The sequence below is a fragment of the Danio rerio genome, chromosome 9 (assembly GCF_052040795.2).
Source record: "Danio rerio strain M-AB ecotype USA chromosome 9, GRCz13ab, whole genome shotgun sequence".
NCBI classification, from domain to species: Eukaryota; Metazoa; Chordata; class Actinopteri; order Cypriniformes; family Danionidae; genus Danio; species Danio rerio.
This window is the reverse complement of record NC_141029.1, coordinates 1581433-1595970: the sequence shown is the minus strand read 5'-3', so window position 1 is coordinate 1595970 and position 14538 is coordinate 1581433. Positions and strand designations below refer to the sequence as shown.

At 42.3% G+C, this 14538-nt stretch overlaps 1 protein-coding gene across 7 annotated transcripts in view; it reads left to right on the top strand.

The window, feature by feature from the left end:
* The window catches only part of osbpl6 (oxysterol binding protein-like 6), a 70339-nt gene that overhangs the window by 42576 nt on the left and 13225 nt on the right, over positions 1 to 14538 (top strand). For all 7 annotated transcript variants that reach the window (XM_087265753.1, XM_087265751.1, NM_001442307.1 and 4 more), the window contains 6 exons: positions 3762 to 3930; positions 6007 to 6137; positions 7376 to 7483; positions 7671 to 7808; positions 10435 to 10522; positions 12542 to 12795. In XM_087265753.1, coding sequence (XP_087121879.1) covers positions 3762 to 3930; positions 6007 to 6137; positions 7376 to 7483; positions 7671 to 7808; positions 10435 to 10522; positions 12542 to 12795 — 888 coding nt within the window. The remainder of the gene's footprint in view (positions 1 to 3761; positions 3931 to 6006; positions 6138 to 7375; positions 7484 to 7670; positions 7809 to 10434; positions 10523 to 12541; positions 12796 to 14538) is intronic.

Sequence of the window (14538 nt, the reverse complement as noted above, 5' to 3'; positions counted from 1 at the left end):
GAAAGTGTAAATTGGTTGTTTTTGCGTTATTTCAAGCAAATTCGTGCTTCCAGTTTGAAACGAATTTTTGAAGCTGCGTCACGGTCATGAGATAATAGCGTGTATTCCAGCGTGCAGACTGGACGTCTGTGCCAGAGTGAGTCTTATTACGTCTTACAGTGTGCTGCATTAATGCATGAGTAAGGCTTGGTTCAAACCAATCAGCGCGCTCTATTGTGCAACTTCATTAATATTCATTACTGTCACAGTATTTAGACGACAGAGACGCCACGTTGTGTTGGCAAAACAAGCGTGAAGTGTTGCTTTTATAGTTTGCTGCAGTGAAGTTTTGTTTTCATTTTCTCTCTGTGAGAGCGCAGCTGGAGTCACGTGTGGATTAACAGTGTACGCGACGCTCGACAACAATAACTTGCGTGTCTAAGGAAGATTATTGTTTACCTGAGAGCTGTTCTCGTCTGCAAACGCTGAGATCCGGATTCTCTTTAGTCTCTTCTTAATAAAGACGCGGCTCTAGTTGCTGGTGATTGTCCTGTCTCTACAGATTTGGTAAGTGAGTGACCAGTGCTCTTTGTTTATTCAGTTTGTTCGTATCGAACTGAGTTAACTATTGCACCGAGTGTAAACATGTTAGCACCACAACCAAACTTTAACCTCGTGTAGGATTTCACCGCATTTAGTGACCGGAATAACACACGCGGCTTTCTGACACTACCTGCCGTGTGCATCTAAGTTTCCGGGAAATGTGGAGGGTTTTTTTCTCTCATTCGCCGTGCGGTATCAAACATTGCATGAAAAATACACGCTTAGAGCAGTTCCTCGAATCAAATATCTCGTTTGTCGCGAGGGACATGAATGAATTCCCTGAATGAAAGAGCCAAACTGCAGTTAAAGTCCACCATTTAATCATTTGGCAAATAATTCGACTACAGGTGTCCATGTAAACACCATCACTTTCTCCCGTGTTTGTGTGTGTGTGTGTGTGTTTTGACTCTGAAACTCGCGCGTGCCCAAATAGACACTCCCACACCATCCCACTTTTCTTCCTCCGACACTCCCCTCTAAACAGAGCCGGACACGCCCACTTTTCTGACTTTTTCCAAAGTAGAGGTGTGAAAACACCCTGCTGAAACGAGGGGGTTCCATGACCCTTTAACTAATGGACTCTTGTTATAAAGTGTGACCACTGTTCTTGTCTTTTCAAGATCTTGCTTCTAGCGCCACATTGGCTTCTACAGGCTATAATAATTGACCAGGATGTAAAGTACAGCCCAGTCTAGCAGTGTCCAGATCTTCCATCCATCTTCTAAACAGGACTCAGGGGTGGTCTTTCCCCCAGCAGAGTGAACTCTAACTCCTGGAGACCTCTTAATGAATAATGAATCTCGATGGCTCTGCCTAACAAACGAGACAAGTGCTTTTACACATCACTTCTACAAAACAAACAAAGAAGTGCTCACTGTGCAGCACACATGAGCAATATACAGTGTAAGAAGAATTACAATTATGAGAAGCGTCGACCTCCTTTAGTAGACTTTGCTATTCTAGGTATTACTAGAAGCCCTGAGTTTTGAGATCTTAAAGTTGGATTGTAGCGAGACAGAAGGTTTGTTAGATAAACAGACGCTAGATTATTTAAAGCTTTATAGGTGAGAAGTAATATTTTATAATTAACACAGAACTTAACAGACAGCCAGTGTAAGGAGGATTGGGGATCATATTTTCTTGACCCTGGTAAGAACTCTGGCAGCTGCGTTTTGCACTGAAGTTTATTAATGGAGGATGCTGGGAAACCAGCAAACAGAGCATTGCAGTAATCCAACCTAGAGGTCATAAAAGCATGAACTAGCTTTTCTGCATCTGAGATGAATAGATAATTGCTGCGTTTGGTGTGGACAAACTGGTATTGAGTCATGTGTAGTTAGCACACAGCGGTCAAGCCATCCTTGATGTACATGACTTCATTCTGTCAGATTAACACAGAGTAGTTTCTTAGTACTTTAGGAGTACTTATCCAGGTCAAATGCATGCCAAATCCCGCAATTCCCACTCCAACCCGGTAAATGTAAAACTGCCCCTTCCCACATGATTTGTGTTGGATCATGTGAGAGACCAAACCCAATGCAGCCATTCGCTCCTAGGTTTTATAAATGGCCACACAGTTGCATGATAATCAGATGTTGAGTGAGTTGAGCAAAATAGAGAGGACTAAACTTGTGTATCTGTGTCCTTTCATTCATAGCATACAGTTACTGCAGTATAAAAGGAGATGGATGCGTGCTGGGCTTTATTTACACCAACTCCACTTCAACAAACACACCTACAGATGATTTAAAGGGATAATTCAACCCAAAAATGAACATTTTCTGTCAATTTACTTATCCACGATGTAGGTGACTTTCTTTCTTCAGTTACAAAAGTGACACAATCACCAATATCTATCAACAAACTGCGTCTCAGGACCTCTCATCTACTGTAAGTTCACGCACCATCGTTTTCGTCAGCAAAAGCGACGAGACTCCAACGCCAATATCTGTTTGACCAGGCTGTGGATTAACGCTTCTGATATTGAAAATAATGTTCAATTTCTTTTTTACATGAATCGATGGTTTCGCTTCACATGCCCTCAGTGTGTCATTAGACACCATGGCTACTGATTTGAACTCATTTGAGTGTGTCACTATTCATGGCCGTTATATGAATCACCAAGAGTCATTCAGCTTAGTGAAGTTTATTTATAAACTAATTTCGAGAGGAGCACGGGCTTATGATTGATAGCACCTGGTCCACATTAGCCAATTCTGATTTACCAATCAGACGACTCCTTAACCACTATAAATAACCAGAGTATCTTACCTCAGCCATCTTCGTCTTGAAGAATCCCCCCTTCCACCCCTACTCCTCCCATTTCCTTGTCAGGGCAGCACGGAGGCCTAGTGGTTAGCACCACGGTCGCATAGCAAGAATGCCACCGGCTCGGACTCTACCTGGCCAGGTCGGCGTTTCTGTGCAGAGTTTGTATATTCTCCTCGTGTTTGCGTGGGTTTTCACCGGGCTCTCCGGTTTCCTCCCACAGACCAAAAACATGTAACATAAGTAAATTGACAAATCGAAATGGGCAGCATAGACACTTCATAGCATTATATTCTATTTCCAACATTATCAAGCAGGGGAGTACTCGAGACCTACCTGAACTCGGACTTCCCTCTCGCCCTGCAATGGGGGGAGCCCCGGGCTCGAAGATCTCACGAGTTATAGCTCTCTCCCAGGAAAGCATGCCAAACAAGCTTTATAATCAATCATTAGCTAAGGGCGAACTCTTGTAATCTTCTTAAAAGTTCTACTGAAGAAGAAAATCACCTACATCTTTGATGACCTGTGAATGAGTAAATTACCTGGACATTATGGGTGAACTATCCCTTTAACAGCCGATGTTCACTTCATATGCTATCATGTTCTGATGTGTGAAGTATCCTCATTTCTCCATCGACCTGCTGCTTTACACTGCTTGACCTGACTGATGTGTTTCTGTGTGTCTGTGAGCTCTCGAAATTGAACTAATCTATTCTCATCCACACTAGACTATTGGCCAGATTTACCAGCAGCTTGCGCAAGCTTTTTGGCATTTCAGTCTTTGTCAATGTCTGTTTGTCTTTTCCTCATTCAACCGAATGGATCATTTTCTTGGGCTTGTATGATCCTGAGCTTCTGTCAGGGATCTCCTCTATTTCACTGCAGTGTGTGTGTGTCTGTGTGTGTTTCAGGTTCCCCTGAGTGCAAGCATGTCTCAAGTGCGCCTCCACTCCTCCAATCCTAACCTGTGCGCGGAGCTGGCTGATTTCCAGGCCCCCGTCACGCGTCTGACTGACGGCATCGACAGCGCCGGCGACTACATCAAACTGCAGGAAGATTTCTGCATCATTGCGCAGAAAGGTAAACAAAAGCCTTCATTACTTCGTTTTCTGCACCAGGGTCTACTTTGCTCTTGAAATGGAATTGTCAGTTTGCTCAGGTAGATCTGGAGAACTCCCCTGCTGTAGTAGCTAATGAACAGATAGTGATCGCTCTTGAGAGAAGACTACTGACTTGGAGCTGACTATGGCGCTGATTTGGATTAGTCAATTAACTTGAGCCGCATGTTTTTGGATGGTGGGAGGAAACTGGGGGACCCAGGTGAAACCCACGAGAGACAGGGGAGAACGCGTAAACTCCGCACAGAAATGTTGATCAGCCTGGTATGGACTAGAACCAGTGACGTTCTTGCTGTGAGGCAACTGTGCTAACCACTGGGCCACCGTGCCGCCCATCTAGAAGGGAGGAGGAGTAGGGGTGGAAGGGGTTATTCTTCAAAACAAAGATGGCTGTGATATGCAGCTTAGGTTATTTATGGTGACTTAGGAGTCGTCTGAATGGTGAATCATGTGTTGGCTAATGCAGGACTAGCTGTGATCAATCATAAGCACGTGATCCTCTTGAAATTGGTTTACATTTGTACAGGATTTCATCTCTGTTCTTCACAATGTTGTTCTGTTGGCTTCATCGAACATGTACCTTCAGCATGCGCTGGGGCATTTTGCTGCCGAGTGTGATGCGGCTGGGATTAGAATCAGCACCTCCAAGTCCGAGGCCATGATGCTCCACCGGAAAAAGGTGGTTTGCCATCTCCGGGTTGGAGGAAAGTCCTTACCCCAAGTGGAGGAGTTCAAGCATCTTGGGGTTTTGTTCACGAGTGAGGGAAGGATGGAGCGTGAGATTGACAGGCGGATTGGTGCTGCGGCAGCAGTAATGTGGTCGATGTATCGGTCTATTGTGGTAAAGAAGGAGCTGAGCCGAAAGGCAAAGCTCTTGATTTACCCGTCAGTCCACATTCCTACTCTCACCTATGGGCATGAGCTTTGGATCATGACCGAAAGGACAAGATCTTGGATACAAGCGGCCGAAATGAGTTTCCTTCGCAGGGTGGTAGGGCGCACCCTTATAGGTATATACTTGGGTAGTTTGCTGCGAAGTGTGGCTGGGAAGAGAATCAGCACTTTCAAGTCTGAGGCCATGGTGCTCCACCAAAAAAAAGGTGGTTTGCCATCTCCAGGTTGGAGGAAAGTCCTTACCCCAGGTGGAGGAGTCAATCTTGGGGTTTTGATCACGAGTGAAGGAAGGATGGAGCGTGAGATTGGCAGGCGGATCGGTGCAGCGGCAGCAGTAATGTGGTCGATGTACCGATCAGTTGTGGTAAAGAAGGAGCTGAGCCGAAAGGCAAAGCTCTCGATTTACCGTCAGTCTGCGTTCCTACTCTCACCTATGGTCATGAGCTTTGGTTCATGACCAAAAGGACAAGATCTCAGATACAAGCGGCCGAAATAAGTTTCCTTCGCAGGGTGGCAGGGCGCACTCTTATAGACTGGATGAGGAGCTCTGACACCCAGGAGGAGCTCGGAGTAGAGCCGCTGCTCCTTCATATCCAGAGAAGCCAGCTGAGGTGGTTTGGGCATTTGTTTTGAATGCCTCCTGGACGCCTACATAGGGTGGCGTTTTAGGCATGTCCCACTGGGAGGAGGCCTCGGGGAAGACTCAAGACATGCTGGAGGGACTATGTCCTCGGATGGCCTGGGAACACCTTTGGATCTCCCCGGAGGTGCTGGAGGAAATGTCTGGGCAGAGGGAAGTCTGGAGACTGCTGCCCTCACGACCAGGCCTATTTTCAGTGAATATAGGTCATATATCTTGCTGCATTTGAACAAAACGGATTTATTAAGCAGATATATTTATTCAAATAATACTTTAGTCACCGAACATCTTTAGAAATAGAGTTGCAAACAAAAATTCTGCAAAAAAAAAAAAAACCCAAACTACAAAAATTTCAACATAATTTTAACAAAAGCTTTCTACATTGTGCTTTTAAACAGTGAGAGTCACTGTTTCTCTTACAGTTTTATGAAAATGAGATATTAGTGTTAGTATGCAGTGAGTTACACTTGGGTGTGTGTGTGTGTGTGTGTGTGTGTGTTGCAGTGCACTCTCTTCTGAAGTCTGCCTTCAACACTGTGGCCATAGAGAAAGAGAAGATCAAGCAGGTGCTGCTGGACCATGAACAAACCGGCCAATCAAATCAGATTGTTACCCTCCGCCGCTCCCTATCACAGGTCAGCACCGCCAACCACCTACTGTTACCTTTATAACCACCATCAACACACACTTCTGATTTATCTCTGTAGAATGGATAAACATTGCATAGAAAAAAAGACTGCAGGTGGCTTTGATTTTGCTGTGTCAAATTCTGATTTTCAAAATTAGAGTCCCACATACATAGTAAGTTTACCACTCTGGGGAGATTCTGAATCTTAATGAATCTTAACTCTTATTATTTAAATATGCCTAGGTGTACCCATATTTACGAATAGTACTGTTATTCAGTCACTTTGCTGTGTTTCCTGTTTTCAAAATAAGAGTCCCACATACATGGTAAGTTTAATATAAGCTTTGATGATGTAGAACATGACCTAAAGTACATGTAAATTTTAATGGTAATGTAATGTGTATTTATATAGTGCATTTATTGGGTATGTTCATACACCCAAAGCGCTTCACAATCATGAGGGGGGTCTCTCCACACCCCCACCAGTGTGCAGCTCCTCTTGGATGATGCGACGGCAGCCACAGGACAACGGTGCCAGTGCGTTCACCACACACCAGCTATTGGTGGAGTGGAGAGACAGTGATAGAGCCTGATTGGTGGATTGGGAGGTCATGATTGTAAGGGCCAATAGAGGGACTTTGGCCAGGACACCCTGCTCTTTCACGAGTGTCATGGGATTTTTAATGACCACAGAGAGTCAGGACCTCGGTTTAACGTCTCATCCGAAAGACTTCACCCACTGACAGTGTAGTGTCCCCTTCACTTTACTGGGGCATTAGGACTCACGCAGACCACAGGTTGAGCGCCCCCTGCTGGCCTCACTAACACCACTTCCAACAGCAACCTAGTGTTCACATGTGGTCTCCCATCCGAACACTGACCAGACTCAGCTCTGCTTCAGTGAGTAACCGCTCTTGGACTGCAGGGTGACATGGCTGTGACAGAATAGTGTACTAATGAATAACACGCAACAGTCTGCTTTGTGTTGTGATTGGCTTGTTATTCATCGGGATTTTATGCTCGTGTAATTAACATCAGAACAAGGAAACAATGATGTCTGAGGCTCACGGTATGCACATCTCCATATGCTGAACTCTTAGTATTCAGCTATGCCTGGCTATACCCAGATTTTCTTCATAAGGCACCTTAGAAAACAGCTTTACTGTTCTGTCTTCTGGTATAAAAAGAAAAAAAGGTTCGTTATTAATTGAACATAAATGAACGTCTCCACATTCATCTGTCCAGGCCTTGTCCCAGAATGCCGAGCTGAAGACGCGTCTGAACCGGATCCACTCAGAGTCGGTCCTGTCGGAGCAGGTCGTCAGTGTCAACATCATCAGCAGTCCTGACGAGGTCTGACGGATTTCTGCTCCACACATTCATAACAATCAAATGCATGAGACTGGACCAGATATGTGACATCTCCTTATTTGGCATGTGTGTGTGTGTGTGTGTGTGTGTGTGTGTGTGCGTGTGTGCGTGTGTGCGTGCGTGCGTGCGTGCGTGCGTGCGTGCGTGCGTGTGTGTGTGTGTGTTGCAGGCCTGTGAGCCTCTGCATGTGGGTCTGCCTCTCTCTCAGCAGGTCTCAAACGAGAGCAGACTCTCCATGTCAGAGTCGGTGTCGGAGTTCTTCGATGCTCAGGAGGTGCTTCTGTCCGCAAGCTCATCTGAGAACGAGGTATGTTGATCATTACTTTTCTACTTTCGTTTTTATTAAATAAATGCAGCATTGGTGCATTTATAAGTACATTATTAAAACGTTATTTATTTATAGTTGCAGGCCAAATTATTCGCAGTTTTAATTCTTTATCAAATAGTTACCAAGTGATGTTTAATAGAGCAAGGCATTTTTACAGTGTTTTACTGCAATTATAATGTTCAACATAAATTATTATGATTATTATTAGCAAAGTATTGTTATTATACAGAAAAAAAAGACTAGATGAGACAGTCAGACATTCATTTAACCTCAAGATCAGCTTTATTCGCTCTATCATTTAGTGCTAGGTAAATAATTAAATAAGAACAAGCTATGTTCTGCTAATATTAAGTCAGAGGTGTCCAAACTCAGTTCTGGAGGGCCGGTGTCCTGCATAGTTTAGCTCCAACTTCCTTCAGCGCACCTCCCTGGAAGTTTCTAGTATACCTAGAGAGCTTGATTAGCTGGTTCAGGTGTGTTTAATTGGGGTTGGAACTAAAATATGCAGGACACCGGCCCTCCAGGACTGAGTTTGGACACCCCTGTATTCAGTGATACACATTTCAGTCACAGTATTGAGAATATTGGTGCATTCTGCTTGATTTAGCAATGAAAGTAGTTCCAGATGAAGTTAAATACTGCATCTCCTATTACCCTTTTCAGTAAATTGTCTAAAACATTGATATAGAATAGGGTTTTTGCTCTTGTTACTGTAGTTTAAATGCATTTCTGTTATTTCTGAACTCTGCTGTATATAAGCAATTCATTAAAGGTTCTGTTAAATGCTTTGAAAAGTGCATTATTTTATTCAAAATTTAACATAATATAAACTGAAACTCGAACCGAGGGCAGGGCATGAGGTAGCTCCTCCCCCTTTAAAAAAACTGCCAATAGCAGGCCAGGATTGGCTAATCGGGAGGACTGGGAGAATTCCCGGTGGGCCGGTCCGTTTTTTGGCCGCGAGGGCCGGTGTCCCTAGCTCCAGAATCTGTGGCTCTCAGCAGTCACACTTTTTAAATAATTTATTTATTTACTTGACCACAGTCTTCTTATTCATTATTTTACCACAGCTCTACTCTTTTTATATACAACCAGCCTGCAGGTTAATGATGATATAACTCAGATGAGGCAGTGCTTCATATAAAGCTATTGTGGTCCAGTGGTTAGCACAGTAGATTATGACGCCGCCGACCCGGGTTTGATCCTCATCTGAGTTTTTTTTGTTTTATTTTTTTTATTGTTAAGACATATAATACTGTAAGGGTTGTTGAACATTTAAAGTTCTAAAGCAACTGTTTTCTCAAAAAAAGACGGGATAGTGTAATTAGAAACTGAATTGGAAATGAGGTGGGCCGGTCTGAGGCTTGAAACTCCAGGGCTGAAAAAGAGTCCCACTCCGGCCCTGGCCAATACTGTACAGTTTTATCACAGCTCTGCCAGTGAGAGTGGTTGAGCTCAAGCGCATCAAATGAAAAGCCAATGAGAAGAAGGAGGCGGGGCATGTTAGACACCAGAGAGCATTTGATTGGTCAGAAGATTTGATGAGGAACTGAAGTATGAGGTGACAGCAAAAAAACATTGATCCAATGAGACGGAAGTAACAAACTGCAAACGTTGGATGTTTATATCAGATTTATATCTCCTAAATGTGAATTTTTTCACATTAGGTTGGAGCTCACTGGACTAGAGATAGCCTTAAACCTAACAGAGTGTAGTTAAATCTCCATTCTTACAGTTGGTGCCGAAACGTTGGATATGGGACATGGAACTATTGCTCCCTAATGAGCCTATAACTGAAGAGTATGGGATCAGATATAAGTCAAAACTTTACATTGAGTCATCAATGATGATGACTGTGATCCGCTCTTACAATTATAAATACAGTCTAAATTTGAAGGTCGCTTTAAATTGGAGCTGACAGCAAATATAAATAAATTCTAATAAATAACACCATTCTAATAATATTTATCAAACACAATTTAGAAATTACATGAATACGTCAGCGCAATAGCTTTGTGGTTTGGGTGCTGACATATGGTGCAGTAGCACTTCAGGGTGTCCTGAGTTCGAATCCTGGCTTGTGGACATTTCCCGTCCCTACCCTCTCTCTCACCCACTTCGCTTTCTGTCTGAAACACTGTCCTCTCCGCTTAATAAAGGAGAAAAGGCCAAAAATAAATCTTAAAAAAAGAAAGAAAGAATGAGCATGAATGCATTTAGATAGGTCAGGAAAGTTACTTTTATAAAGCTTTAAATAATATCAGGAAGTCATTGAAGATCTTCATTCTGCCTTCAGAGCGTGCGTCTGTTTATTTTATATCAACGCAGCCTTATTCTGTTCGGGGTTTATCGGTCATCTGTCGTCTGTGTCAGCATGATTTGTGTGTTTAAGTGTGTTTGTTTGTATATTTGCACACTGCACTGCGGTAGGTCATTTTACACACATACACACACACACACACACACACACACACACACACACACACACACACTGTACAGTTAGTCAGCACTGCGCAAAATGAAAGACAGCGAGTAACATCATCTCTCTCTCTCTCTCTCTCTCTCACACACACTCTCTCTCTCTCTCTCTCTTTCTCTCTCTCAGGCCTCTGATGATGAGTCTTACGTCAGTGATGTGAGTGATAATATTTCCGAGGACAATGCCAGCGTCACAGATAACGTTTCCAGACAGAGTAAGATCCTCTCCATTTCATTAGAGCAAGATGATGTCATTGTGGGACACACACACACACACTCTCTCTCTCACACACACACACTTGTAAAGCTACATCAGTTTGTTTTCTTCATAGAGACTCCAAAAAGTGTTCCAACATGGTCAACATTTACTGGTATTGCTATACGTGTGGGGACATTTGGTACCCATGACATAATGAATAAAAGAATACAAAACACACACAGAAGAACTTGTTTATTGTTTATTGTCTATTATTATTAAGTCAAACTAAATTTGGGGACACTAAAGTTCCCCTCTTAGTTTTTTATTTATTTATTTTAAATTGAATGTTTTCTATTTCAATTTTTAAAAAAGGGATCATTGCTCAATTCTAAGAAAGAGGGGGAAATAGTTATTCAAAACATCACCATTTTTCTCAGAAAGCATATTTCTAATGGTGCTTTTGACTTGAAATTATCACCAGATGTTGGGAACAACCAAAGAAATCCTTATATACAAAGAAAACATTATTAATTAGTTTACAAACGAAGTTCTGTGTAATAAAAGGAAATAATGCAGGGAAAAAATATTGAACACATGAAGAAAGGGAGGCGTAGAAAGCCCAGACAGCAGCTGAAATCTCTCAGTAGTTCTTCAGCAAGCCTCTGCCCTTCCTCAGTGTAAATGAACATCAGCTGCTTCAGTCCAACATCTACATCAGCAGGAAGATGAAGATGAACCCAGGGTGGACATTTCAGCAAGATAATGATCCAAAACACAGCCAAGGAGACTCTCAGATGCTTTCAGAGAAAGAAAATCAAGCTGTAGAATGGCCCAACCAATCACCTGAGCTCAATCCAATAGAGAATACAGATAAAGCTCAGATTTGACAGACGAGACCCACAGAACTATCAATATTTTGATTAGTTGAAGTCTGTGAAAATGCATGTGACTTCGTTCTCCATATGAGAGGTGTCTTTAAGCTGCCTTCACCAAATGAACTTTTATATAAAGTATTACATGTTTCAGTTGGTCAGAACTTTCTCTTTGTGTTATTCTAGTATTACTACACAGAATTCATTGTTTTCTTTTATTTAATTTTAATGTTTATGTATTGTTTGGGCTTTTAACAAAATCTGCTTCAATTCCATGCCAGCAGCTCCCTTAGAAATGTTATTCCCAGGAAAATCATGACAATAGCCCCTTTCACACATACAGACCTTTCCGGAAAATTACCGGCAATTTTCCGGAAAGGTTGTATGTGTGAACAGGTCCTTTTTGAAAATACCGGTAAATTCGTTTTGGCTATTTTCCGGAAAGAGAAGTTGTAACATTACCGGTAATTTGCCGGAATGCTGCGCTGTGTGAATGCAGATGGAAGATTGCCGGAAAGAGCGCGTGCACGTCTAGAACGTGCTGACGTGAGACGTCTACTTTAGCCAATCACAACAGTCAGACGCATTCACGTCCGCACGGTTTATGAGAATAAAAGCCTTTGAATATTTTTCCAGACACATTTAGCTGCTAGAAGTTAGTCAGATAACGTTTATATGTTCTTCTTAATGCCAACTGTGTAAATAATCATCGATGAGATGCTTATGATAAGCCGCTGTTTGTTTACCTTCAAGCTTTGCGTGTGCCTGTGAAAACAGCCTGTGAGCGCCTGCACACGCACATATTATGAGAATCTCGACATGCGAAAGTGATCCTGCGAAAGTTGTTCACAATATTGATCATCCACAGAGTTTGTAATTTAGTCAAATGTTTACAAACACAAGCGCAGCCGTTTAAAGCTCATTTGTGGTGAATGATGTCAGAATTTACCGGTATTTTGGAATGGATGTGTGAATGCTCTTTTCCGGAAAATTTCCGTAACGTCCTCGCCTGTGTGAACAGCGCTTTTTTCAATATACCGGTAAAGTTGTTCCGGAAATTTTCCAGATATTTACCGGTATCACTGTGTGAAAGGGGCTTATAACTAACCCTGACTGCAGATATTCAGTATCATGTAGTGTGTAAGCTTGTGTTTCTCCCTCAGTGCCTAATGGTGAGCTGGCCAGCAGTATGTTTCGTAACGGCAGACGTCCGTGTCTCCCGGCTCCTGCTCCCGACACCTCCAACATCAACCTGTGGAACATCCTGAAAAACAACATCGGCAAAGATCTGTCCAAAGTGTCCATGCCGGTGGAGCTGAACGAGCCGCTGAACACGCTGCAGCACATGTGTGAAGAACTGGAGTACACCGAGCTCCTGGATAAAGCAGCTCAGACTGACGACCCCTACGAGCGCATGGTACGGTCGAGCTCTTAAAGGCACGGTGCACCCTGAAACTAAAACTCTGTCATTTACTCACAGGGTTTCAAACCCTTAATGTGTCCTCCAAAGTGCTTTCTTTTAAATATGAGATGTGATTTAAACTGAAACCGGAAGACAAGTTGGGTCATATTCAGTAGCTCCTCCCCTTTTCTAAAATAGCCAATAGCGTTGAGTCATGCAATCCCTTAAAATGCTACAGACCTGATAGATTACTGTTAAAATATGCTGTCAGTGTGATAAATGCTAGCAGCATACTAAAACATGCTTTTAATGCACTAAAACAAGTTAGCACTGTGCTAAAACATGCTAACAGCATGCTAAAGTGTGTTAACAATGTCCTAAAACATGTCCGCAATGCACAAGAACACACAAAGGCTGCCATAAAGCGTTTAAACAAGATGATTTAATATTAACAACATGTGCAGAGACATTAACAATGTTGCTAATACATTATAAACATATTAGCAACATGCTAGAACATTCAGACTGTAAAAACAGACATTCATTGAACCTACAAAAAAGCTTCTACGATACAGATTAGCACATTTTTATTTAGCAATTTCTTGACGTTATGATATTACACCGCTAGTTAGCAGAAATTAGTGATTAATCTATTGTGTTTTATGATGTGTTGAAACAGTCTTCTCTGTTATACATCAAATATTTGAAAATGGATAAAGCAGCTGAGACCGACAACCCCTATGAATGCATGGTACGGTCCAGCTCTTAAAGGCACAGTGCACCCTAAAACTAAAACTCTTGAAATTTACTCACAGGGTGTTCCAAGTCCTTAAAATGCCTTCCAATGTGCTTTTTTTTAATTGTGTGATGTTAATTAAACTGAAATATGAAAACAAAGTGGGTTATATCAACTAGCTCCTCCCCTTTTTAAAAATAGCCAATAGCATTTCACTCATTTACTATCGTTGAGTCATGCAAATTCATTAAAATGCCACAGTCTTGATAGACTATAATCAAAGTTAGCTATCAGTGTGATAAAATGCTGGCTATATGGGTTATATCAAGTGGCTCCTCCCCTTTTTAAAATTAGCCAATAGCATTGCATTTATCTCACATCTTTGCATCAAGCTAAATCTGACTCATGCAAATTCTTAAGACCTGATAAATTATTCTTAAAGTTAGCTATCATTGTGTTAAAATGCTAGCGACATACATACTTCATAAGAAAAAGCCTCGGTAGCCCTAGTGTAGAGTGTTTGAGGAGAGGCTTGTGTTCAGACCTTCACACACATGATCCAGCAGTTGGAGGACACACAGGGCCTGGAGCGGTCAGTCTCTCGTGCACACTGAGGTGTGCATTTACCTCTAGCCTCATTAAGTCCTTTACTGTAACCTAGTTTGAGCATCAGCACACTTTGACACACACTTTGTTGTGCGATCAGTGTGATCAAGGCCTAACGCTGCACTGTATTCAGTTTGAAATTGCAACGTGCGTATCTGCATGATTCTCAAATGCTTAGACTGGTTGAATGAAAATTGAAAGTCCCTGTTCATATGGCTCGTTCAGAAAGTGATTTGTGAAGCCATTGCAAAGTTGATCTACAACACAGTGAAACTGAATCGCTTGCATGTGTTTTTGACGCCTGTGCACATTTTAAATGGGCCACAAAAGATGATAACCTTTGTAAATTTACCAAAAAAAAATTGTGTTTTATTTGTTAAAATTGATTAACTACAGGCACAGCTTCTAGCACTAAC